Here is a 23,302-nt window from a genome sequence, read left to right on the forward strand (position 1 = left end):
GTAATATGTAAACATAATTTTGGATTTTTAAAAATTCAAATGTCTTTTTTCACAAGTTTGTGTGTGTGTGTGTGCGTGTGTGTGTATTTGTTTGTTTTTAACCCCCATATAATCTTTGACTAAGTACCTGGTTTGGAACGACCATCGAGGCACATTTCAGATTAGGTTTTTTCCACACGTGTAGATGAGTGTTCCGGCTCATCTCATCTTAAACTGAAAGTGCTTCAAGTCCACAGTCCTGCATCAAAGCATCCCTTTATGCACAGGTGCTCTGCTGCCTTCACAGCTCTGACTCGCCACACGCGAAGCCTTTGCTGCAGATCACCCAGTGGCTGCATCATTGGCTCCATAGTGAGGCTCCTGAACAATTCTCTTTTCTCAGATTGCCTTTATTCTCATCATCAGCCTAATACAGAAAGGGCGTCTCGTGGGTGCTCATCTCTAGCAGCAAGGCCTCCAATTCCTCATCAAAACCTGTGTCTGTACACAGGAAGAAACCTGGTGTTACATAATCATTCCTGGGTTGTTTGAATTCACCATCTAAGTGCATCTTCCACAGAAGTCTTAGTTTGATCCTCCACCACCCATCACCCCTTTTTGGGCGAGACATGGGGACAGATCGCTAGGGATTGTACCCACAGCCTCAACACACGCCAGGCACACATTCTACTAAGCTACACCTTGGCCCTAAAACATTAGGTTTTTAAGTATTAATTATAATGCCAGTGGTCTGTAGGAACCCAAACTCCCAGTAGTGCTAAAGATATCAGATGGTTGTGGTTGTCCGAAAGGAAAAGAGCAGGGCTAGTCTTTTAAAATTAAACATAAACCTAGGAAGTACTCTTGAGAGTTTGGCTGGCGCAGACTTGACGTAGCCTGAATACGCCAGACTTCCACCAGGAGTAGAAAGGCTACTGTAAACGGCGTGCCAGCTGGCCTCTCTAAAAGTTCATCTTTTAAAAAATACACTTTGGAACGTGTTCTTTAGAGAATGTTTATTGTCTAAATATGGCTTCGTTCATTCTTATAAAAACATTACTTGGACATTACATTTACTGGATTTCAGCTCAAAAGAGGTTCTAAGGCGGGTCTTACCGTGATGGGAGTACACATGGATGTTGTCTACGTGAGGGAATAACACTCTACTGAGAGATGCTTGATGCTAATGTGTGCTTCAAACATTTCCTCTCAATACTAGAAATACATAAATCACATACATAAAACTAAACGCAAAGGAAGGCACAGCTGGCTATATTGTGTGTACAAGCAGAGTTCAGCATATGCGGAATTAGAGCGAGAAAGGCTTCACATCCTTATTAGTTACATTGAAAACATTAAGAAAGGTTCTTCACTGTCAGTGTTCAACACTTCAGAGCTAAAAGAATAGAAAAACACAAACATTAATCCACTTAATGCAAAACAGACTTTCGTATATAGCTGAATATATATAAAAATGGGTTTTTTAAAAAAATGCTAACATACATCTAGATTATCCGTGTTATGAAAAGTGCAAACCAAGTTAACATGGTTTTACAATGTCCTTCTCATGACACAGGTAAACTAGCCCATGGGGACAGACTGGGTTCCTCAGCTTTGAGTCCTTGGTTCTTGACGGCCGTCATCATGACTTCTGAGAGCTGGAGGGAAGCAGTGCTGGGGACGGAGCTCTGTCCAGGCTGGGCAGCGGCACCGGCATGTGACCGTTGAGCAGTGTGGGGAACTGGAAGGGAAAAGAGGCATTTAGTGACTGTGGCAGTTTCGCTGAGCAGCAGCCTGCGCCTTCCATGCATAGACACACCAATGGAGGCAGTTCTCGGAGCTCAGCGACTGGAGTTGGTGGCTGATCCTAGGGCAACAGAGGGGGCCCAGAAAACACTCCCATTCTGTGTGCCTCTGGTCCTAGAGTGCACTTTATGTGCTGCTGTGGATCTTATCCTGTTTTGTTTTGTTTTGTTGTATTTTTAAGAGGGGCTAAGCTAGCTAGTTTACGGATTGGCTTTCAGTATTGAGGGAATGAAACTAGAAACCAAGATTCTTTTTCATTGGTACCAGTTTAAACCGAGGACTAGTAGCTCAGCCATTGTCAGTGCTGACTGCGCTGTTAACAGAGGACCTAAGCTTAATTCCAGCACCCACGGCACGTACATGGCTCAAATTAACTCCAGTGCTGGGAGATCTGTTCTCCTGGCCTCTGTGGGCATGCATAATTAAAAATAAAATGAATAGTTTTTCCAAAATTAAGGTAAGTCTTTTACAAAATGTTTTGGGGATGAGAAAGCACTTTCACTGATTTACCGCAGATGCATCAGGTCACACACACACACACACACACACACGTGCGCGCGCGCCCGTCACGCAGTAAGACTTGTGTACGGTGCTAGCTAGAATAGTAAACAGTCTGAGAGCAGTATGGTCTGACTTCATAACTTGAACACTTGAGCTATCATCCCAGATGTGACTACACACTCATAGCTCCGGTTCTGCACTGCCAGAGATGAAACGTGTCCGCTTGATTCCCAGGTACACTTCTAGTTTGTTCCGGAGAGTTAAATATTAAACCTAAGCACTCATTATCAAACTGCAGAGCCTGGCACATGTTAGAAGTACAGTAAATATTTGTAGAATGCGCACATACATACTCTTCTCCTCCCTAAACTATTTCAGTGACATGTCCAGTGCCGTTGGTTCTAAGGGCTCCCATCTCATTGGGCATCTGGGAATAAAAAGTAGGCTCTGTTAGCCACACTTTAAAAGTGGGAAAAACAACTCAGAGCTTCTGATCAGCTGAAGGTCATAGCTCATAAGAAGAACCAGACTTTATCTCCAGCTCCTATTTTAAATTCCTTCACTGGTAAACTGACACATGTATAGTTTGCTGTCTTTCCTGGAGCTTTGCGATTTCTACGTTTTGTGGGACTTCGTTTCGGTCGTATTCTCAAATCTTTCTGCATGCAGTTTATACTGTCTTAAGTCAAGGCCTGTGTCACCACCCCCAAGGTGACTTGAGGTGAACTGCAGAAGACGTGGCCTTGAGCTTCCGTATTTTAAGAATGGTTTCATCTTCTCTTTTTTTGGTACTCTCCTGCCATCTTATTGGTACCGATAAAAGAATCGTCTTTGGTTCTGGCTTTCTCCATGTGCTAGAATGCATTGCTGCCTATTGTGCATGCACTCAGTTGTCATGCTTCTTTTGATTGGTTTGGTTTTGCTTTTGTTTGTGTTTTTGTTTTCCTGGCATGTTTATTGGCTATTCTCCCACCATAGCTGTAAAACTATGCTGAGCTAAAAAGTTACAGACAGCACTGTCATTTGGAAACTGAGCCACTTCTGTCCCTTTCCTACATGTACCTGCTTGTGAGGTACATTCCAGATTTGATCCACCGGCTAGCTGAAACTGAACTGCACTGTATTTGGAGGTCAGGCTCTAGATTTATGCTCAGCCATGGCTGCTTTGGTGTGTCTCTGTCTGTCTCTGTCTCTCTCTCTCTCTCTCTCTCTCTCTCTCTCTCTCTCTCTCTCTCTCTCTCTCTCTCTCTCTCTCTCTTTGTGTGTGTGTGTGTGTGTGTGTGTGTGTCCCTCTCTCTCTCTCCCTCCCTCCCCTCTCTTTACTAAGACATTTTGTAAATAGAAACATTGCTTTTCCAGAAAAATTAGTGTGTTTTCTTCTCTCTTCTCTCTGCCATATCTGATCAAATCTGCTTTAATCATGGCCTCACGTAGGCTGCTGCACACCTGTAACCCAGCATTCAGGAGGCTGAGGCAGGAGGACTACTGTGAGTTTAAGGTCAGCCTGGGCTACATACTGAGTTCCAGGCTAGCCAGAGCTACAATTCAAAACCCTGTGCCAATGCCTTCCCTCCAAGATAGAAAAGCAAACAGAAGTGTATCAGGGGATCTGCGCAGGCGCACCTCAGCTCCAGCCACTCTCTTCCTAAGGCTTTCCATTTGCTTCTTCCAAAGATCACACAGCACACTTGCCCACTCTGTTCAAAATGTGCTCAGGCCATATTTTCTCTTTCATTCACCAGTCTATGTAAATGAGGCTTATTATTAATTTTGAAGGGGCACAATAGCGTCTGAATTCCGAGAAACCCATTTTGATGTCTATTACTTTTCATCAGAAGTCTCATTCCTCTTAGCATGCTTGTTGCTTACCATTTTCAAAACTGCCACCTCCAACTTTTACCATACTCCAGTGCTTATTTCTTTTTTAATGCAAAGACCCCTAATATTTTAAATGGTCCAGGGTGTTCCTCCTTGTCTCATGGATGCTGTCATAACTTGAGAACCCCAGGCTATGCAACCTGTCAGCCATCCAGGCTAAGCTGTAGCCCCGTCCCACCCTCCCCAGCTGGTTTTCAAGTGGCTCTGGGAGTCTGTCAAAATTAAAACAGAAACTTTTTGCAGATAGCTTTTACATACAGTAATCTGCAGAATCTAATGTCAATTAGGAGCCCCTACTCTGCAAAGGTTTTCAGAATATGGTTCCTAGACTAGAGCATCATTAGAAGCATGAATGAAATGTTTCATCGGGCCATATCCAAGCCCGAGGGCAGGCCTAGCATCTTTACTTGACACACTATTCAATGTGACCCTGCCGCATGCTGACTTAAAAAGAACCAACTGGGTATGTGGTGTGGACATCTCCCAGCTCCCACAGATCCTGGCTTTCAGTCCACTGTGGACATGAACTATATTTACTGCTGGGAATACTGGAATAGAAACATAAAATTCCACTGGTTCCTTGTGGCTTTCCTAGGAAGTCTCCCAAGCCCCGCCAATCAAATGGCAGAACTCCCAATAACAATGGAAATGAGATGCTGTTTCTTAGTCAGACATTTACTAAGCTCTGTAGAAGCGCCGTGTGAGACTATAGCGTTGCAGTCTTATAGTCATGCAATTCCTTCCTGCTCTACTTCTACTAGACTGTGCCAATCAACTGTTCACTGTGCCTGACCAGAGCTGAGGCATGATGGGACTAAGGGCCAGTGAGAGAAGGAAACCCGATTACTCCAGGAAAGAGTCACATCATGACATCCTACTCCAAGCCAGCTAGGAAACCAGAGGCACGTGATAGCAATCAAAACCTCCGTAGCTTCCCCATTCTTCCAATGAGACCCTAAATCCTATTGTGTATACACTGTGTTCTTGCATAGAGAGGCTCTGCAAACACTAACCTTGATAAGCAATGTGGCCAGCTTAGATGAGAGAGACGTGAGCTCATAACATCTTCTGTTAACATCTGCACTTTGGCATCTTGTCACTCGGTCACCATTTGTGTGCCAATCCATGTGCTAGGGCCTGGGAGATAGCACACTGAACAGGACATGGCTCCCATCTTTTGGGGGGGCTCACTCTAGTGGAGTTTGCCAGGTCAACCGGCACTCATAATACAAAATGTCAAATGCAGCGGGAACAGGGGCTATAGCCAGTTTGGGGTGAGGCTGGGTAAGACCAAACTAGAACTAGGGGAGCAAGGAGCTGGCACTGTGTCCACCTTGACATCCTTCCTGCCCCTCCTTGTATCACATATTCAAGACAGGAACACTTTGGGTTGGTGAGTAACAGTCTTTGAGACTGGGAGGAAATACTGATCTCCACGTGATAGTAAGGCTCCTGGAAGATTCCAGAGTGCTAATGAATGATGCATGTGCTCACCTACCTCAGGGAGGTCTTCATTATTATTTAACCATATGCTGCATGGTATTTTATTACAGAGATCAGAGCTCGATCATAATTCATAGAATGATGCAGGTTAACTTTTCTACTCCAGTTTGGAAAAATTGCTCACTTATCTTTATTTTTTCAATGTATTTCATGTGACTATCTTGACTTGTTGGATTCTAATTTTAAAGTCTTCTGTTGGGATTTTATAAAAAATCACGTTTTAATTTTAAGTCATTTCTGCAGTAAATTTTCCAGTTTTTTCTAGTCATGTCTAGGTTTCCAGAACACTTGAAGAATCCATGTTTGGATTCCTGACATGAGCACATCTTTTCTGCCTCTAAAAGGCTGTGCAACCTTAAACCTTACGAATTCCTCTTGGAAACTTAACATAGTGCTCGAGTATGTGGCCATTAGAGCCTTTGTGGAATTTAGAGAAAAGCCGTCCCGTGGACGACCCATGTTTAATTTAAAAGCTCATTTTCAAACACTTACCTGGAAAAGTGTGTTTGGCCCTTGCAGCCTGGCAGGACTCAGCGGAGCGACCGGGCTAAGGCTGCTCCAGAAATGTATGCTGGAGAGCAGAGGACTCGGGGTCAGGAGCAGTCCATTTGGTGTCTAGAAGACAAGGCAACAGGCAGGTCTTGATAGGGGTTCACCTAACGCCAGCCATGTCCCGAAAGCAGCAGAGTGGTTAGGTGCACAGGCCATGCACAGTGACCCAAGCCTCACCTTCTCAGGGAAACTGGGCAACTTTAGTTCTGTCCACACGACTAAGAAGAGTTTAATTTTCTTCAATACTAATTGCACCCACAGTTCTTAGGCAGGTTATCCTGCCTGAAACATTCTGATGGAAAAGTCCGATTTGTAGCAGCTTGCCAGAACAGTTCCTTCCACCCTTCCCCCTGCTCCCAGTAAACAGAGGCATGTACAGACAAAAACAGGATCCTTAAGAGGGCCTTGGTTCTTATCAAACCCTTGGGCCACAGTGGACACCAATTATGCCCGAAGTGTACAAGCCCCCAGGGGCACACACATGCCTATAAAGGTCATCTTAAGCTCCACTGTCCATTATCAACAACCCTTTAATAATTGAAATTCTATTAGCATAGTCTGTGGCAGCTTGCTCGGAGCTGATTTTTGCATACTTCCCTCTGGATGCGGGGCAGGGAAGAATTTGTTGCTCTGGCAATGGAAAGTAGGGCTGGAGAGCCAGCACTTAGCATTTCTTAGAAGTGACAGGACTGGCATTTGCTTGCCCACACTCGGTAGGAGTCCTGGCCCACCAGCCAGCTAAAGGGCAGGAGAAACAACCCGCCCAAGCCAGGAAATGTGCACAGCTTTTATTCTCCACTGCGGGCAAGCTCCCTCACTCAGGGTGTCTGCACCTCTGGTGAGCAGAGGGAGACCCTCAATAAGGCTCTTTGTGTAAGGACACAGCAAAGGCGCCAGCATTTTCAGATTGCATCATGCTGGATGCTGCCCTGTTATTTTTTCCTAGAACCGGCCCTCGGCAGCTTCAATAATTTTATCAAAAGCATTCGAGCTTAAACCTAAATTGAAAGGTCTGTTCTGTTCAGGAGGAGAGAGGCAAACATCCTGTGGTCTCCCAGCCCAAGTGCTGAAAGGTAAACAAATTTAAACCAAGTTATTTGAGTCTTGGGTTCCATGGCATTTCCTTCTGCATATTGACTGGCCTGCGAGGTTACTAGGATAAATACGTGTTTTGAATCAGTGCTCCATTTTTTTATTTCCCCTAGTTGGAGGCAATTTGACAAGTGTGCTAGGCTAGCTGCCTCACGGTTAAAAATCAATGGCTAAGCAAGAGCTCTGCCAGGGTCCCTGTGTTCAGAACCTCTTCTCACTAGCTAGACAGCCTCAGACAAGCAACCTACCCTCCTCTGGGCCTCAGTCTTAATCTGTTAACTGGGGAGGATGACAATGCATGCTGTTACTGCAGGGTTGTGTGGAAGACAGTCAGATAACCTGAAACTGTTAATTCCTCATATATGACCAACACACAAATGTCACGTCATGCTAAGTCTTAACTTTTTTTTTTTTTTTAATTAGTGATTCAGTCATAAATATAAAAACATACCCCGACATACTCATTAAATGCGCTTTATCTATTCGGGGGAGAAATTCTCAACTGCGAAACCAACAGTGCGGGTGTGTTGGGCTCCCGTCCCCAGACCCAGGTGATCTGAGATACCCCACAGCCAGGTTCAAACTATAGTGTGTCACATTAACATTTAATAACCGATGTCACGGCTTCCTGGTCCACCCTCAAGGAAGACTTCTCAAAGTCTACACAGCCTTCTAATGCATAGAGGTCAGTTGCTGTTTTCTCTTCCAAGGCCACCAACTCACACCTCTGGGCAACAGGTAAAACAGAGGCTTTTATTTCCAGAGTCTACAGTTTACGTCCCCCCCCCCCCCCGTCTGGATTTGAGGTGTTTGCTCATTTGTTTCCAAGAAATACAAGATGTACTTAGAATGCAGTGGCCTGTTACGGCTAATGCATCTGAAATGTCTGCTGTAATATATGCAAACAAACACTGTGTGCTGACTTCATTCACTCCTCCTCCCATCGCTGTGCTCCCTGGAGATCCTATGGCCTTAGAGGAAGAACTGCCTGCTAACTCTGAAGGGGAGCGTCCTGAAGAGCCCTGCCTGGGTAATCTCAGGACATTGTAGATCCTCTGGGGTGTCTGCCTGGCCTCCTGGAGGGAAGACTGCCCCCAGGGAGAGACTATGAGGGGCAGTGTTGGAGGGGGGAGGGGGATGGGTGGAGGAGGGTGTTGAGGGGGGCCATGAGGGAAGCTGCTAGTTGAACCCCTGCTTCCATTCCTCTGCCTGGGAATGCCTGTCTTAACAAATGGCCATAAGACTTCCTATCTCAGTGAAAGAGACGCCCAAGGTCAGTGGACGATCATTTGCAAGAAGGGCTTTCCCACAGAGATCTCCTTTCTTTTCCAGCCCCACTCAACTCCACTTAAAACTGGGTCTCCTAGAGAGCTTGCGCATGTGACCTTCAACAGCAGCAGCAGCTGACCTCATCTAGATGTGTTGCACATGTGTATTCTGGTTCATGGCCCCTTGTCTGCACCATGCACTTCAACTGTTTTTTTTCTACCCCGGCCTCCCCTCAAACAGATGGGATTTCTTTTATTTTTGTTGACTCTTTTAAGAATGCCATGGAGCCACTCCCCCGTACATCCTCCCTACCTAACATCTTAAGTGTTTCGCCTCGTAATTTGCATATTCTTCTGATAACTTCTTTCCCCAGCCATTGGAGAATGTGTTGGTTGTACTTAACCCCCAAGTACTTGATGAGCTGAAGAACTTCTTGGCTCTGTGACCTCCCTTCTCAACATCTGACTTCTGTTGGGGCTCAAGCCCAACTTCTTACCCCGCCTCCTACCATAAGCCCCTCCCTCCCAGGGGCGGGGCTTCACTTCCCTTCCCCAGCCTGATCCCTGTATAACCCAGCCATTCTGGCTACACTGGTCTCTTGGCCCTACCACCTCTTTCTTAATCAGTGGCTCCTCCTCTCCTACCCTCCCTCCCCATCTCTCCTCTCATGGTTCAATTTAGTCTGCTGGCCATGTTCAGTCTGGGCACTTCCCTCTACCTGCTCTTCCCCTTTTATCTACAATTTAAAATCTCCATATTTTAGAAGTGGTCATGTCCTCCTCTTATTTTGTTGTTGCTGGGTTTTTTTCCCCCATTCAACTTCTCTACCTGGAATGACCTACACGTTCAAAATTGAACTGATCTTTCACATCTACCACTTTGTAAGACTTCCATTTCTGTCCACGGTACCATCAGCTGTATATCTCAACATACATGTCGACAGAGACTGAAAATATTGGCAGAGGCAAGAACACAGCAAGGCATGGTTTCTGCATACATGGCCCTGCCTACCACTCAGTGACCTGGTCACCAAGGTACAAACCGCATCTTCCTTGAACTCATTTTCAGTGTTCTCTCTCCTCACTTCCTTCTGGACAGCATCCAAGACCCAATGACGTTATCAGTGACATTCTACAATAGCCACCCAGGCCAGACTACCTGCCTCGTATTCCCTGTCTATCCTGTACACAGTGGCAGCGCAGTCGCTCTAAAAAGCCTCATTCAAAATCCATCCAGTTTCAGAAAGAAAAAAAAAAAGGCGGAGGGGGACACCTCCTTAGCCACAATGCTAAGCCCCTATAACTTATTACCCACCTCCCAACTGCTCCTGTGAACCCTCCTCCTAGACTTTATGTGCCCCGAGCTTATCACATAGAGATTCATAAATTTACAACTCACCAGTCTTTCCACACTCAGCTTCCCTCACTCCCCAGCCGTGGTTCCCATGGTTTTAACCTTCCCTCACATGTTGGTGCCTCCCTGGCTTTGTCCCTTTATTCTCAACCTAGCTGGAACATCTTCACCAGAATGTATCATAACCTTCTCTGATTTATCCTGGACCAAACCCCATAACCTTTTCTCCAGTAGCTTCCCATGGGCTTTGCGTTTGACCTCTGACTCTCTCAAGCGAGTCACCAATTCCTACGGCTGGGTCTTCTCTACACGTCTCTCAGATGCAGCTCCTCTGGCAGTGTCTGCCCCTTGGCTGGGTCTATCACACACTAGCCTAGTTAGATACAGCCACTCCTTCTGTGTCTGTGCTTTTGGGGTGATCTCTACCACTGTCACTCACACCATGCCAGGGTTTCCTCCTGCGCCATCCCACTGCTGCCTTTACTGTTGAGGATGTCCTCCCATCTGACTAAACTACAGCTCTCCCTCTAATACCCAAAGCTGTCCCACATCCTTGTCTCATGCCCTTCTAGGCCCACAGTGCTCCCATCATGTCTGGCAGAAAGAGTCCGGATGCTTCCTCAACACCTGACCCAAGTGTGACGACGTGATGGGCCCCTCCCATGGCAACTCTCAACATTTCTTTCAGTCCTCTGAACAAGTTAAACCCCTTTGTGTTCTTTAACTCCTTTTTTGCCTCCTAGCTCTCAGGGACTATTCGGCTTGGGTTTATGCCACATGCCTATCTTTAACCACAGTAGCTTACATGGGGGTGGTGCCCCTTCAAGCTGAGGGAACGAAGCTAGGTGTTCTTGTGCCTTGGGGTCCTCGGGTCTCCTCTGGAGTGCATAACTGTCTTGTGTGCCACTGGGCGTGCCAATGTGTGCATTTCACCATGGCTGGGTCTGAAGGTTGGAAAACTGGTCACTTTTCAGGTCCTTTTTATGTCTTGCAAAAACTTAGGTCTGGTGGTTATTTATTAACTCTACTGAGGGATTTGTGTTCCACTTGGCTTATGCCTATAGAAGCTGTTAACTTCCTATCAAACCATGTCTGGACCTCTCAGTTTTCATAACCCTAAATTATATATTGGCCCATACTCTCCCTTCTGGGCAGCACCTGGAAGCTCATGAGAACTAGAAGTGCATCTGTCTACTAACCTTGGTATCCCCAGGTGGCATTCACTGCGTGAATCAGAGAAGAGAATATGCTCTAGTCAGCGGCAAGGACTCGCTGATGTCTTGAGTGGGTGCTCGAGGCAGTAGGAAACCATTCAGACTTTAGGAAAAGTAAAGGAACCCCCTTCCCCCCAACATGTGCACCTTAAAAAGCGACATAGAGGCCAACAGATGGCAGGATAATGGCCCCTCAGAGTTAAGCATTATTCTCAAAAGTTGGGCCAATGGTAAAGGCACTTGGCACCAAGTGATAGTTAAGATCTCTGGGACACACACAGTGGAAGGAGAAAGCCAGCTCCCATGGTTGTCGTCTGACCTCCACATATGTGCCATGGCACACATGCCCTGTCACCACACACACAATAAATGTAATATATAATTTTAATTATCAGAACTGGATGAATCTCCAGAAAGCCACAGAGTTGTCTTAATTTGATAAAAACAAAAAGAAAAAGAAAAAAAAACAAAACAAAAAAACCCACAGTTTTAAAGAGTTCAAAAGAGGACTAGGATCCCAGGAGGGTTTGATCTGGAGTTTGATCTGATCTGGAGGAATGAGATAGGAGAATCTCATGCATCTAATAGAAGCGCTGAGAGCAATGGAGACAGACTAGATGAGATGAAAGAAGAGAGAGGGGCAAAGGAGGAGGGGACCCAGGGCACAAGGAGAGAAGGCACTTGCTCCTTTTAATTGTTTATCTGGGGCACCTCACAACTTGGGAGCCAAAAGCATCATGTCATCTACTTATAAAGACCTCCTACAAGGAAGTTCTCTGCCTGCAGGAAAGGTCATTGTGAACAGAGCTTGGCTAGGGAAGTGTTACCAGAACAAGAAGGAAGTTGGACAGCCCTTGAGAGAAGGGAGACGAAAAAATGTTTTTCTCCTGATGATAATGGTAAAAAGAGGAAGATGGAAGCCTCCCCAGAAGAGGGACTGGGGGGGGGGGGGAACGACAGGATGCCTGCTCTCTGGTTGTCCCACATTGCTCCAGACTCCCACTTTTTGACATTGGCTGAAAGCTGTCTTGCCACCCCATAATAAAGGAAGTCGGCTTCAGCATTTCAAACCAAGCAGGCTGTATCCAGGCAGCCACTAATCCCAGGACACTGCTGAGTAAATACCCTGGGGCTTGTACACTCAGACTCTGGTGGTGAATGCAAGCCCAGTGCTAAAACATATCAGATGTCAGCATCTTGCAGGGAATGGGTGAGGTGACCACATGGGTCTTGGCATAAATGAGAAATACTCTGATCTGTCAGCTTTAGGTTCTAAATGAAGTTCACCTTGGAAAAGACAGGAGGCAGGAGCAATGGGACATGTCAGGAGGAGGGACAGATGAAACCGACAGGCAGAGGACAGAGGATCCAGCTGGCACCTGGGGCTGCCAAGGTGCCTGGCTAGAGGCCAAGAGGGTTCCACACTCCAGCTCCTTCCCCTCTCCTTAAATGTGGAAACTTGGGCCAACAGAGATTGCAAGCACCTTGCTTTTCAGCAACGTGCAGATGGGACCTCTATGGCGGGGGCTCTGATCTCATCACTTCTCTGTACCTAGTTGACTTTTGTTCCAGTTTTCTCATCCCATATTGGAGAAGCTCCTGCCTGTGCATTGGGAACTGTTGTTTATTATCAACTTAAAACCAAGGGCAGTGTCCCCAGCTCTGTATAGCTCCTATCAGCGGCTTCGCCAGTGTGCCCCTGACATGAGGTAGCTCTGGCACTGACAGGGGTAGCAGAATCATGCTGGGTTTTGTTTCTGCACATCAAATTAAAGATGAAAACTTTCAAACCTGGATTTGGAACTAATGGCAGATGAAGAAAAGGACAGTGGTCACATGACGTGTCATGTCTAGGCTCCTCGACTTTAGGGGACTGGGTTAGTTAAGAGCACACACCTCTTATATATAAGAAAGCCGACCTTCAGGGGAAAGGTTTGGAGGATATTCTCAGAGAAGACCAAATGCTATGTGCTGACAGAGCCCCACTTCACATAGCCCACAGGAGAAAGGAGCCAGTTTCCACGGTTAAGGGACGTGCTAAGGTAGGCAGGGGAGTCCCTGAGCCTGGGAGTGAGCCCTTCCTTATAAAGGATTCACTGTTTCTGAACCACCCCCCCCCCCCCAGGAGAAAGTGCTTTGAGTGGGTGGGAGAGCTAAGAGTGGGTGGGTAAGCTTCTGGAGCAACCTGTTGTGGGGGAGTTTTCCTATAGATTGGAATTTTATACTGACTTCAAGCATAGCCTAATCCTGAAGGACGTAAGGTTTGCCGGGATAAACCCCTTAGTGGCCTGTCTGCTGCCAGATAAACCACTGAGTCAGGAGGCAGCTGTGGCTGAGTTTTGCTGGATCTCTGCCCTTCTCTCCCTGTCAACTGCCCTCGCACACTCCAGGACCATGGAGGGCCTGAGGCTCTACCGTGTCCCCACACAATCTCCTTTACTGCCCGTGTGACTCCTTCAAAACTTTCTCTGTCTCTCCCAAAAATCCTGGGCCCCATTTTTTTTTTAATTTCCTGGCACCCGCTCAATGAAAGGGGCATCCTCTTAAGCTTGACTCCCACATGCCTGGGGACACAGGCTCTCTGTTACAAAGCCAGGCTTTCCTAAGCATTCTCTCTAGGCCGTTCTAGTAGGTTCTCTCTCTCTACTCCTCCTCCCTCTACTCCTAACCCCCCCCCCCCGCTCTGCCACCCTCAGCCACACTGAGAGGTCCACCTCCACTAAGTTCACACTATCTAGGACCAAAGCCACAGGAGAAACCTGGGCAATTTCCCTTGAGATAGACAGGGTTGGCGCCAGCCCCACCCCCACTCAGAGGAGGCGATACAAGGCTCACAGAGAACAGATGCCAAAACTGGAGGTGACCTTGGCCTTACTTTAGACCACTCTCAACTCATAAATGCTAAGGCTAGTGGCTCTAACTCCTTACTTGCACAAGCTGCAGCATAGAGGCAGTTTCTTGCCTGTTGCCGGGCAACCTTGCTTTGTTAGGGGATGCTAATTTAGGAGTGTGTGTGTGTGTGTGTGTGTGTGTGTGTGTGTGTGTGTGTGTGTGTGTGTGTGTGTGTGTGTGTGTGTGTGTGTGCGTGCGCGCCCATTCCAACCTCTCCCAGAGTCCTGGGCCCCTCCTCAGGAATGAATGCCGCTCTTAACTGGCACTTCACAAAAGTAGGCTGTCATGTCACCCCCCTGGGAAGCCTTGCAAAGCAGAGTAGGAAAGAGTTGCAAGCAGCTGGTCTGCAGACCCCACGGGCTGCTGGTCAAGATAAGAGCAGCCGCTTTTCTCCCGGAGGGGTGGCAGAGAGTGTTTTGCTTCAGAGTGGATGCTGAAGGCAGACAAAGATGGATCCAAACCCATTCCTCCTACTTAATAGCTATGGAACCATGTCAAGATACTTCACCCTGTGCCCCAATCACCTCAGCCAGGCCATTGCCATGACAACAGTATCCACACCAGAGGGCTATCATGACCCAGATGGCAAGGGGTGTGATGTGTGCCAAGTGTTTGGCATATGCAAAGAATTTGATGGCTGCTGTTGGGGCCCAACAAGGACAATGACAGAGGCAGAGCCCAGAATTCCATCTATAGCAGGATCCCACAGGGAACCACCATGCTCCAGGATACTGATGCCTGCCACTTAATTGGAGCTGGCTAGGTAGGGTAGCAGGGCCACCATCTCAATGTATTGTTACTCAACAGCATCGCTCAGACAGTAGCCGCCCACTGTCCCACACCTAGGAAGCTGAGGAGGCAGCATCTAGGCCAATGCTACTAACTCAGCATGACTGTGCTTTGGTCTGGGACCACCTATCCTGTCTGCCCTGCAGCTGAACCAGACACTACTGTGACACTTCTGAAGGGGAAAAGGCCACCTTTGCCAGGGGCTCGCAGCAGCTACGACTTCAGCACTCCTTGAGCTTGCTTTCCTCTCCCCATGGTGGGACCTCAGCTTTCACACAGCAACCCTGCTGGGGACTTTCCTTCTGCACGTCACCCTTGTATTTCTTGTTAAAGGTAATATGACACACATATCTCTAACACTGTTACCTGTGAACACAGATTTTCTTACCAGGATGCATATGGCTTCCAATTGTCTCCAGGAAAAATATGTCTTAAAAACTTCCTAAGGCCTAAATGCCCCCTAAAGTACAAATGTCACTAGAGGTCTCCCCACCCTCGCTGCCCGTGTGTATGATCTATCTGAGGTTACTCTGGGTCGCAAAGAGCAAATGCCCTCTGTTGCCAGGATACCCAGCTTTTCCTTGTGTGTGCCTCTCAGTGTACACAGTGACTTTGGGACACTGGCCAAGGGATAGATCTCGAGGAGATCGGGGGTTGGGGTTGGGGGGGATGGGAGGAGTTCCTCCTGCTTCCCACTAGGGTCACAGGAACAGTGTTTACCTGTGCGGTGAAGAAGGCTGGAGTGAGGGATCCCGAGGGGAGGGCTGGGCTGTTGAGCGCGATGGAGCCGATGTCGGTGCCGGAGAGCAACAGTTGAGGTGCAGAGATTTCCAAGCCTTTGGGTTTTTTGCCTTTTGGGGGAAGAGATGGAGACTTGGTTTTGGAGCCCGAGGACAGATTTAGGGGCTCCAGAGAATCCGAGTCATGGCAGGCTGCCTCCAGAAAGAGGCTTCTGTGTTCGGAAGGGAGGGGAGAGTTGGGGGACAGGGACGGGGACCGAGATGAGGAGGGTGACGCAGATGAAACGCTGGCAGCATTTGGCAACATTAAAGAGGAGATCTTGGCTGAGACAGACGAGGCCAGGAAAGCGGATGCCGCCGCCGCCGCCGCGGCCTCGGATGTGGAAGGCAGGGACACCACAGGCCTGGTGGTATGCTTGTCTGTTTTATTGGTCACAAACCTGATCACAGTCCTGACTTGTTCCACAGGGGGACTGTCGTCACACGGCTCTTCAAGCTTCTCGGTCTTGATGGCCTTGAAGGCCTCAGGAGGGTTCTGCAGGGAGTTGATGGTGAAGGAGGAATAGAGGCCTGAATGGATGTATTCGTTGCGGCTTGTGCTTTTGAGGGCAGCCAAGCTGTGCTTGTGGACCTCTCGGCCTTCGGGGGACACCTTACAGTCGCTGTCCTGCAGCAGGAGGCTCTCCCGGCTGATCTCTACTGCGTGAGGATCCATTTTTAGGATGTCCGGGAAAGAGACAAACTTGTACACGAACTTCTGCCCGATCACTTTCTTGATGATGTTCTGTGAATACAAGGGCAGCCGTTTAAAATGGGTGAAGCCAGAGACAAGGAAGGAGGGCGTGCTAGAAGCACGAATATTGTCAGCAAAGACACCAACGTCCCGATGTGATGTCCACAGGGTGGCTAAGAGGGACGAAGCCAGAGACTGAAGGCTCACATGTGTACTCTGGCCCTGCTGACCGGGAGGGGTGGCGTGGGCTCCAGCCTTCGGCCACTTTCTCATCTCCTATTATTTGTGATAGTTGTGCAAAAGCTACCACTGAGTTAGCACTCACTGTGGAGCTGGGATGATTCATACTTCAGCTGATGACGTAATGTGCACAGAAAGCCCACAAGCAGGTTTTGTCGTTCTTATTTTACTGTTAGGAAAGAGAGCTGGGGAGATGGCTTGGCGTATAAACTGCAAGCGTGAACTTCAGTTCCTCAGCACCCACGTAAAAGCTGGCCGGGGGTGGTGGCCAGCACTTGGGATAAAGGGGATCTCTAGGACTAGCTGGCTAGCTAGGTGAGCCTGAAGCCATGAGTTCCAGGTTCAGCAAGGTTCCCTGTCTCAGGAAGTAAGTAACCAAGGGAGGGAGGCACCTGATGTCAACTTTGTGCCTACACATACACGCACACACACGCACGCGCATGCATATGCACATACACGTACGCCCCACATGTGTGCCGCATACACATGCAGAAAAAGTTCTAAGAATTAAGGAAACAAACTTTCAGCACTGCAGTGACTCACACAGCCAAGATTAGGTAAGATGTGGCCAGGGAGTATTTCCTTCACCCTAACACGGTACGGTCTGACCTGCCTCTGGCCAGCTGAGAGAATGCAATGAAAAAACAGCATCGGGGAAATGTAAGTCATCACTCCTCAGCAATGCAACGTTTTCTTCTGTCAGGCAGCCATTTCTGGCAGGAGAGCCACTGGAGGGAAACAGATTGCCTGCTTAGATATTTATGGCATTTGGCTCATATTCGTAGTCGCTAGCTACTATCCTCTTCTGGCCCTTCAGTTAAGGCTCCGTCCCTCCAACATTAGGGTGTAAATGAAAAGGAAAATCGCTATGAAAGCAAACGTGTTCTCAGCCCAAGAGAAAGTGGGTTTTATATGGAAGGCTATGCTTTATAAGGCTAATGGAGCCGGGGGAGTAGTCCCTGCAGATCCTACCAGCTCCACGTCTGTCTGGCAGATGCTTACTGCAGGCCTTGCCCTGTGGTTGACTCGAAGCCTTAGGTACTTCCAGGAAAGAAAAGATAGTTTCCCTCTGGCTCAAACAGCTGGCACTGTTCTATGGGGGGAAAGAACCCTAAAGGTTTCCCTACAAAATCTTCCTCCTAAACTTTTTTTTTTTTTTTTAGATTTATTTATTATGTATACAGTATTCTGCCTGCCGGCCAGAAGAGTACACCAGATCTCATTATCAATGGCTGTGAGCCACCATGTGGTTGCTGGCAATTGAACTCAGGACCTTTGGAAGAGCAGCCAGTGCTCTTAACCTCTGCATCATCTCTCCAGCCCCATTTCCTCCTAAACTTTGTGGAATAAAGCCGGGCGTGGTGGCACATGCCTTTAATCCCAGCACTTGGGAGGCAGAGGCAGGCAGATCACTGTGAGTTCAAGGCCAGCCTGGTCTACAAAGCGAGTCCAGGACAGCCAAGGCTACACAGAGAAACCCCATCTCAAAAAAAAAAAAAAAAAAAAAAAAAAAAATTAAATTAAATAAAAATAAATAAAATAAATCATTTGAGGAAGAAGCACTTTAATTGAGAGCCCCACAAGAAGTCTGGCCATCATTGTAGAAATCCTACAGCAGCCCTCATAGAAGGAAGAAGGCAGCATCCTCCCACAGCCAAGCCAGGCAAGCATAGAGATGGAGCCACAGCCCCCACACTGCCAGGACCTACTGGGGCTAAAGCCAGGGTCTTTCCACATCTCCACACAGCCGGTAAGAAAGCACAGTCTCCCAAGGGCAAGGTCTCTATAAGTTCTGACTCTCCTTGGGGTGGTCATGGCTTGTTCTAAGTATGGGCATGTTGGGGTTTGGCCTGTTGGCTTCTTTGTTACACTTTGTCCACCCCTTTAACAACAGGAGAGAATCCATTTGCCACGTGACTGAGATTTTCAAGAAGAAAGTCCCTGGGGGCATGCAAGGTTCCTAGGCAGCCCAGGAATTCCCACTACATGGACCCCAGAGAGACACCTTGCCCAGCACAGCACACAGGTACGCCTGTGCTTAGGGACAGGTCAGATGAACACCAGGTGGCTGGTGTGCTGGGGGTTCTGGCCTGCGACTCGCCCCACCAAAGCCCATGACTCCCTGCTTCTGTGACTCTAGCTGAGCTCACTCCCACACCCCAAGCTCGAAAATCTTCAGAGAAATGAGGGCAACAAAAAGCTTCCACCTGCGGCTGGCAAGTGGCATCTCTAACAGAGAAGAGTACCAGGCCTTGAACAGATACGACCATGCTGGGAAAACCAGCTCCCCACAGGAAAAGATCAAGCATGGGAGTCCCGGGCCTGCATGACCCAAAGCTATTCCTGTCATAAAGGAGGATGCAGTATGGAGCTTCCGCTGCTAAAACTGCTGGGTGTTTATATCGTGTGTGTGTGTGTGTGTGTGTGTGTGTGTGTGTGTGTGTGTGTGTGTGTGTACGTACATATATATATATGTATATATTACATTTTGTCTTCTTTATAGCTCATAATACTTTCCTGTTTGGAAGAATTTTTTACTATTTTTTTCTTCTCAACTACTTTGAATACTCATCTAAATTGAGTGAATTGATTGAGCCTAAATAATTATACAGAAGGAGCAGGGAAACTGTTGCTTCAACTGTCCAGTCTCACAGACTACTTTTTTTTTTTTTTTTTTTTGAAAAATCTATAATTTTAAATTATTAGATCAGAGGAATGATTACTGTATTTATGAGTAAGCCAACAAGTAATTAAGGGCTGTTGTAAAAGTGACATTTTTAGGGTCTAAAAGAGATCACATAGGCTGCTCTTTGGGAAGTCCTGAATTAGGTTGCTAGCATCCACACTGGGTGGCTCACAACGGCCTGTAACTCCCCCTCCAGGGGATCTGACGCCCTCCTCTGACTTCCTTGGACACTCACACATGTGGCATAGACACACACAGACACACAGACATAAATACAGACATAAGTCTCTCTTCAAAAAACAGGTTGGGGATTAAAAGGTGGACACAGATGGGGGGCTGCTGGGCCCTTGACTCACAGGCCTTCCAGTTTGCGGAGAACAGGAAACTACGATAAAGACTTAGAATGGAGTATTACCCAACACCAAAAAAGCAGGAAGGGCTGAGACATGCTCCAACAGGGATAGAGGTCACTGTGCCCTATGTATATCACATCGTCTGATTACATAAAATGTGCGGTGTGGAGGAATGCTAAGTGAATGTATCAGCCATCAATAAAGTGTTGTTTGGCCAATCAGCTGGGCAGAAGGACAGGAAGTGGAAGGCGGGACTTCCTGGAAGGGAGGAGAAAAGTTTGACGGTTGGGGACAGAAGAGGTTTTGGGACGGTTGGAGGAGGATGGTGAGAATTGGACGCAGACCGGCCCAGGGGTCAGAGCGGCAAGTGTTTGGAATATAATGTGTGTTATAAGGTTTAGAGCAGTTTGTTTAGTTTACGAGTAGATTAGAATCAGTTCAGACTCTGCCCGGCGAAGTGTGGGCAGCTTTAAAGTACTTTTCAGTCTCCCTGTGTCAGTTATTTGCTTTGTAGGCTGAACCGATACGAAATACTGTAACAGTGCGGTAAGGAAAATACCCATCACAGGCTGGTGAGGTGGCACCTGGGAAGATGAAGTGGGAGGGTGGGAAGTTTGAGACCAGCCTGGGCTGCACAGTGAAACTTTCTTAAAAAGCTGAAAAGAAAAAGAAAACAAAAGAAAGGGGCACAAACCATTCAACTAGAGTGTACATTACAGTTACTCAGGTCTGAGAAGGTTCGGGAAGGAATGAATGGATGGCTTCCTTAAGCGTGGGCTTTGAGCTGGCCACAGCAATGCTCCCTCTGGGTACAGGCCTCAGGCGCTTTCAGGAGTCAGGTGAACAGGCTGAGGATTATGCCTCATAAAGCTGTTTCCTAAGAAGAATGTGGAGAGCCTAATATGCACGCTCATCAGAAGACAGTGGGTGTGACCCAGCTGCTCCATGGTGACACCCACACATGCTAACCCCCTGCTCCGCAGATAAAAGGTGGAAACGCGTTGGGAATGGCTGGGGGGAGGTGGCTCCAAGGGTTAGGGGCTTGCTGTGCAAACATGAGTGCCTGAGTTCAGATTCCCCAGCACCCATGTAAAAAGTCAGGCATGGGGGCTAGACAGATGGCTCAGGGGTTAAGAGCGCTGGCTACTCTTCCAGAGGACCCAGGTTCGAATCCCAACACCCACATGGCAGCTCACAACTGTCTGTAACTCCAGTTCCAGGGGATTTGACACCCTCACACAAACACATGCAGGCAAACCACCAATGCACATAACAGGAAAATAAATTATAAGAGTATTTTATGAAAAAAAGAGTCAGGCATGGTGGTCTATGCCTATGATTTCAGCACTGAGGAAAGGGCAGAGACAGGAGGATCTCTGGGGCTCACTGCCCAGTCTAACCAAATTGGCAAGTTGTGGTTTCTTAGTGAGACACTGTCTCAAAAAAAAAAAAAAAAAAAAATAGGTAGAGAGCTATTGAGGAAGACACCTTAAGTCAGCCTCTAGCCTCCTCCTGTACATGCACAGTTGAGTGCACCTGCGTGTGTGCACACGCACAAACACACATGTACATGTACACACATCCCAAACCAGGAAACCAGCAGCAGGGAGGCCTGTGACAATCATGGCTCTGGAGGCCCCACAGCGGGGCGTACGAAGGGCGTTAGACCTAGGATGGGCTTCACCTCCTTAAAAGGCCAGCCTGCAGGGTGGGGTCCATCTGGCTCCTTAGCCACAGGGGAGCTTCTGCAAGGGCTGAAGCCTAGAACGAAACAGAGGCAAGGGTTGGGAAGGAAGGGAGGGGTGCAGACATCAGAGAGATGCTCCTCAGTGCGTTACGGGCTCCACGCAGCCCAAGGCACGTCTGCTGTCATGGAAAGTCAGGTATGTATCCACAGCTAGAACATGAGAGGAAAAGTAGGCTGGGGAACAGCTAAGATCAGCAGCTCTTTCTCTTCTTCCAGGGCAGATCCGAGGAATAAGAGGGACCCGAATACATATTTGCAGGCCGTGCCAAAAGGGCATGTCCTACTAAGTTGGCCAGGAAACCAGGGAAGGCAGCCATAACGGCTAGGGTTTGCTGAGCACACATTTGCTGGACACCGCTCTAAGGACTCAACAGCTAGTAGCTCATTTAACCATCTGTAAGATTATTACTCCATCTGACAGATGAGGAAACTGAGGCCCATGGACCATAAATTACACACCATCAGCAACTCAGACTTGGAAACCCATACTTGGCTTTCCGGGCTCTTGGCCAGGGTAGAAGACAATTTAAAGTCAGCACCAAGGCAGACAAGCACTTGGGTAGGGTACTTATTACGGTAAGTGAAGAAGATACTTTGAAAATGTCTGCTTTTTCACCCCTTCCGTACCAGACACACAAGTATTTGTTACTCCCTGTTGCCTGGCAACCTGACAAACACCAGTGTGTGTCCAGCTGAGCCAAGTGACTTTCTGTGGTTTGAAAGAGACAGTTGCGGGCCTCTGCCTCCGTTCTGTGTGGGGGAACCAGCCACTATGTAATCTCTCCCATGAAATGTGGAATGTGACGCCTAGCCAGAGCCAACTCTGCACCCTTTCTGCCGAGCCTTAGGCAGCGAGGACAAGGGCAATTTCAGAGAAAGGGAGACAAGATTCCCCCTTACAGCAGGCCCACAACTGTGACTCCCTGCAAGTGAAGGTTGCGGTTGGAAATGACCTCACCGTCACGTGACGCTGCCTCTTCACTAGTGCAGGACCCTGAGTTGTGAGCAGTCCTGACAGGCAACAGCACAGAGTGTCAGGGCAAAGACACCTCTCCCAACTCACCTCCCACTTCCCTCAGCTACTTCAGAGAAAGCAGACATTGCCAACAAACTGACGTCCATTTCCCCTGCAAGACCAGGTGTGTCCCTAACTGTGCTTAAAGATGTGGGTGTGGACGCTGCCCTCTCTCTTTGAAGAGGACAGGGGCCAGTGTAAAAAAAAAAAAAAAAAATCCCAAATACCACCATCTCATACCTGTTGTCTGGGCGGCAGTGCTTGGCATCTGGACCCTGCGGATGCTCAAATGTCTTACATAAGGTGACCCAGGACTCGCAGATAGCCTGGGCACAGCCTCCCATATACCTTAAACCATCTCCATATTCCTCCTAGCCCTTAACTCAATGTTAGTGTTATGTGCATGGTCCATATTGACACGGAGAGAAGCATACACACGTTCAATATGGGCACATCATTTTAAGTCACCTCCATTCTGTGTCTGCTGAGTTCTCAACATTGCGTCTAAGTGCAGGGAATAGATGAGAATTTCCCTAAACCTTTATGACCTGAATATATATATGAACATATATATATATATATATATATATATATATATATATATATATATATATATATATATATATATACCTACATAACTATGCACACATATGTGTGTGTGTGTACACAAATAGCACTAGGTAACAGATGCTTCTGTGATTGGATTTGCACTCCTGGTTATATTAGACTAATACTCAAATAAGCTCACCAAGCATTTGTATAGTACATGAATTTAACAATAGAGATCAATGGCCCTCGCTGAAGCCAGTGGCTGCTGTTAATTTCATACATGTGTCTCATACATATGTATGTCTACATGTGCTTTGCCCCCCATTTTTATAACTATATAGTTCTATTGTTGGATGGTTTCATACATGTCTATTAGGAATTGTAGTCTATCTCCTTCCCCATTATCCCCTT

The 23,302-nt window shown here is 47.5% G+C and overlaps 1 protein-coding gene across 3 annotated transcripts in view; it reads right to left on the bottom strand.

Moving 5' to 3' along the window:
• Nucleotides 1–1,194: 1,194 nt before the first annotated feature.
• Elk3 (ETS transcription factor ELK3) overlaps nt 1,195–23,302 on the bottom strand; it is a 67,278-nt gene continuing 45,170 nt past the window's right edge. Inside the window, exons 3-6 of one of the 3 annotated variants that reach the window (XR_007833596.1) lie at nt 16,009–16,352; nt 15,549–15,679; nt 6,160–6,282; nt 1,195–1,720 (exon numbers count right to left, since the gene is read on the bottom strand). Coding sequence is in view for 1 of the 3 variants with exons in the window: in XM_051172679.1 (XP_051028636.1) it covers nt 1,622–1,720; nt 6,160–6,282; nt 15,549–16,352 (1,026 nt within the window). In the remaining 2 variants the exon portion in view is untranslated. Of the gene's footprint in view, nt 1,721–6,159; nt 6,283–15,548; nt 16,353–23,302 lie in introns of all 3 variants that reach the window. The other 2 variants (XR_007833595.1, XM_051172679.1) reach the window with 2 other exon arrangements.

Source organism: Acomys russatus, chromosome 31 (assembly GCF_903995435.1).
Source record: "Acomys russatus chromosome 31, mAcoRus1.1, whole genome shotgun sequence".
In the NCBI taxonomy this organism is placed as follows: domain Eukaryota; kingdom Metazoa; phylum Chordata; class Mammalia; order Rodentia; family Muridae; genus Acomys; species Acomys russatus.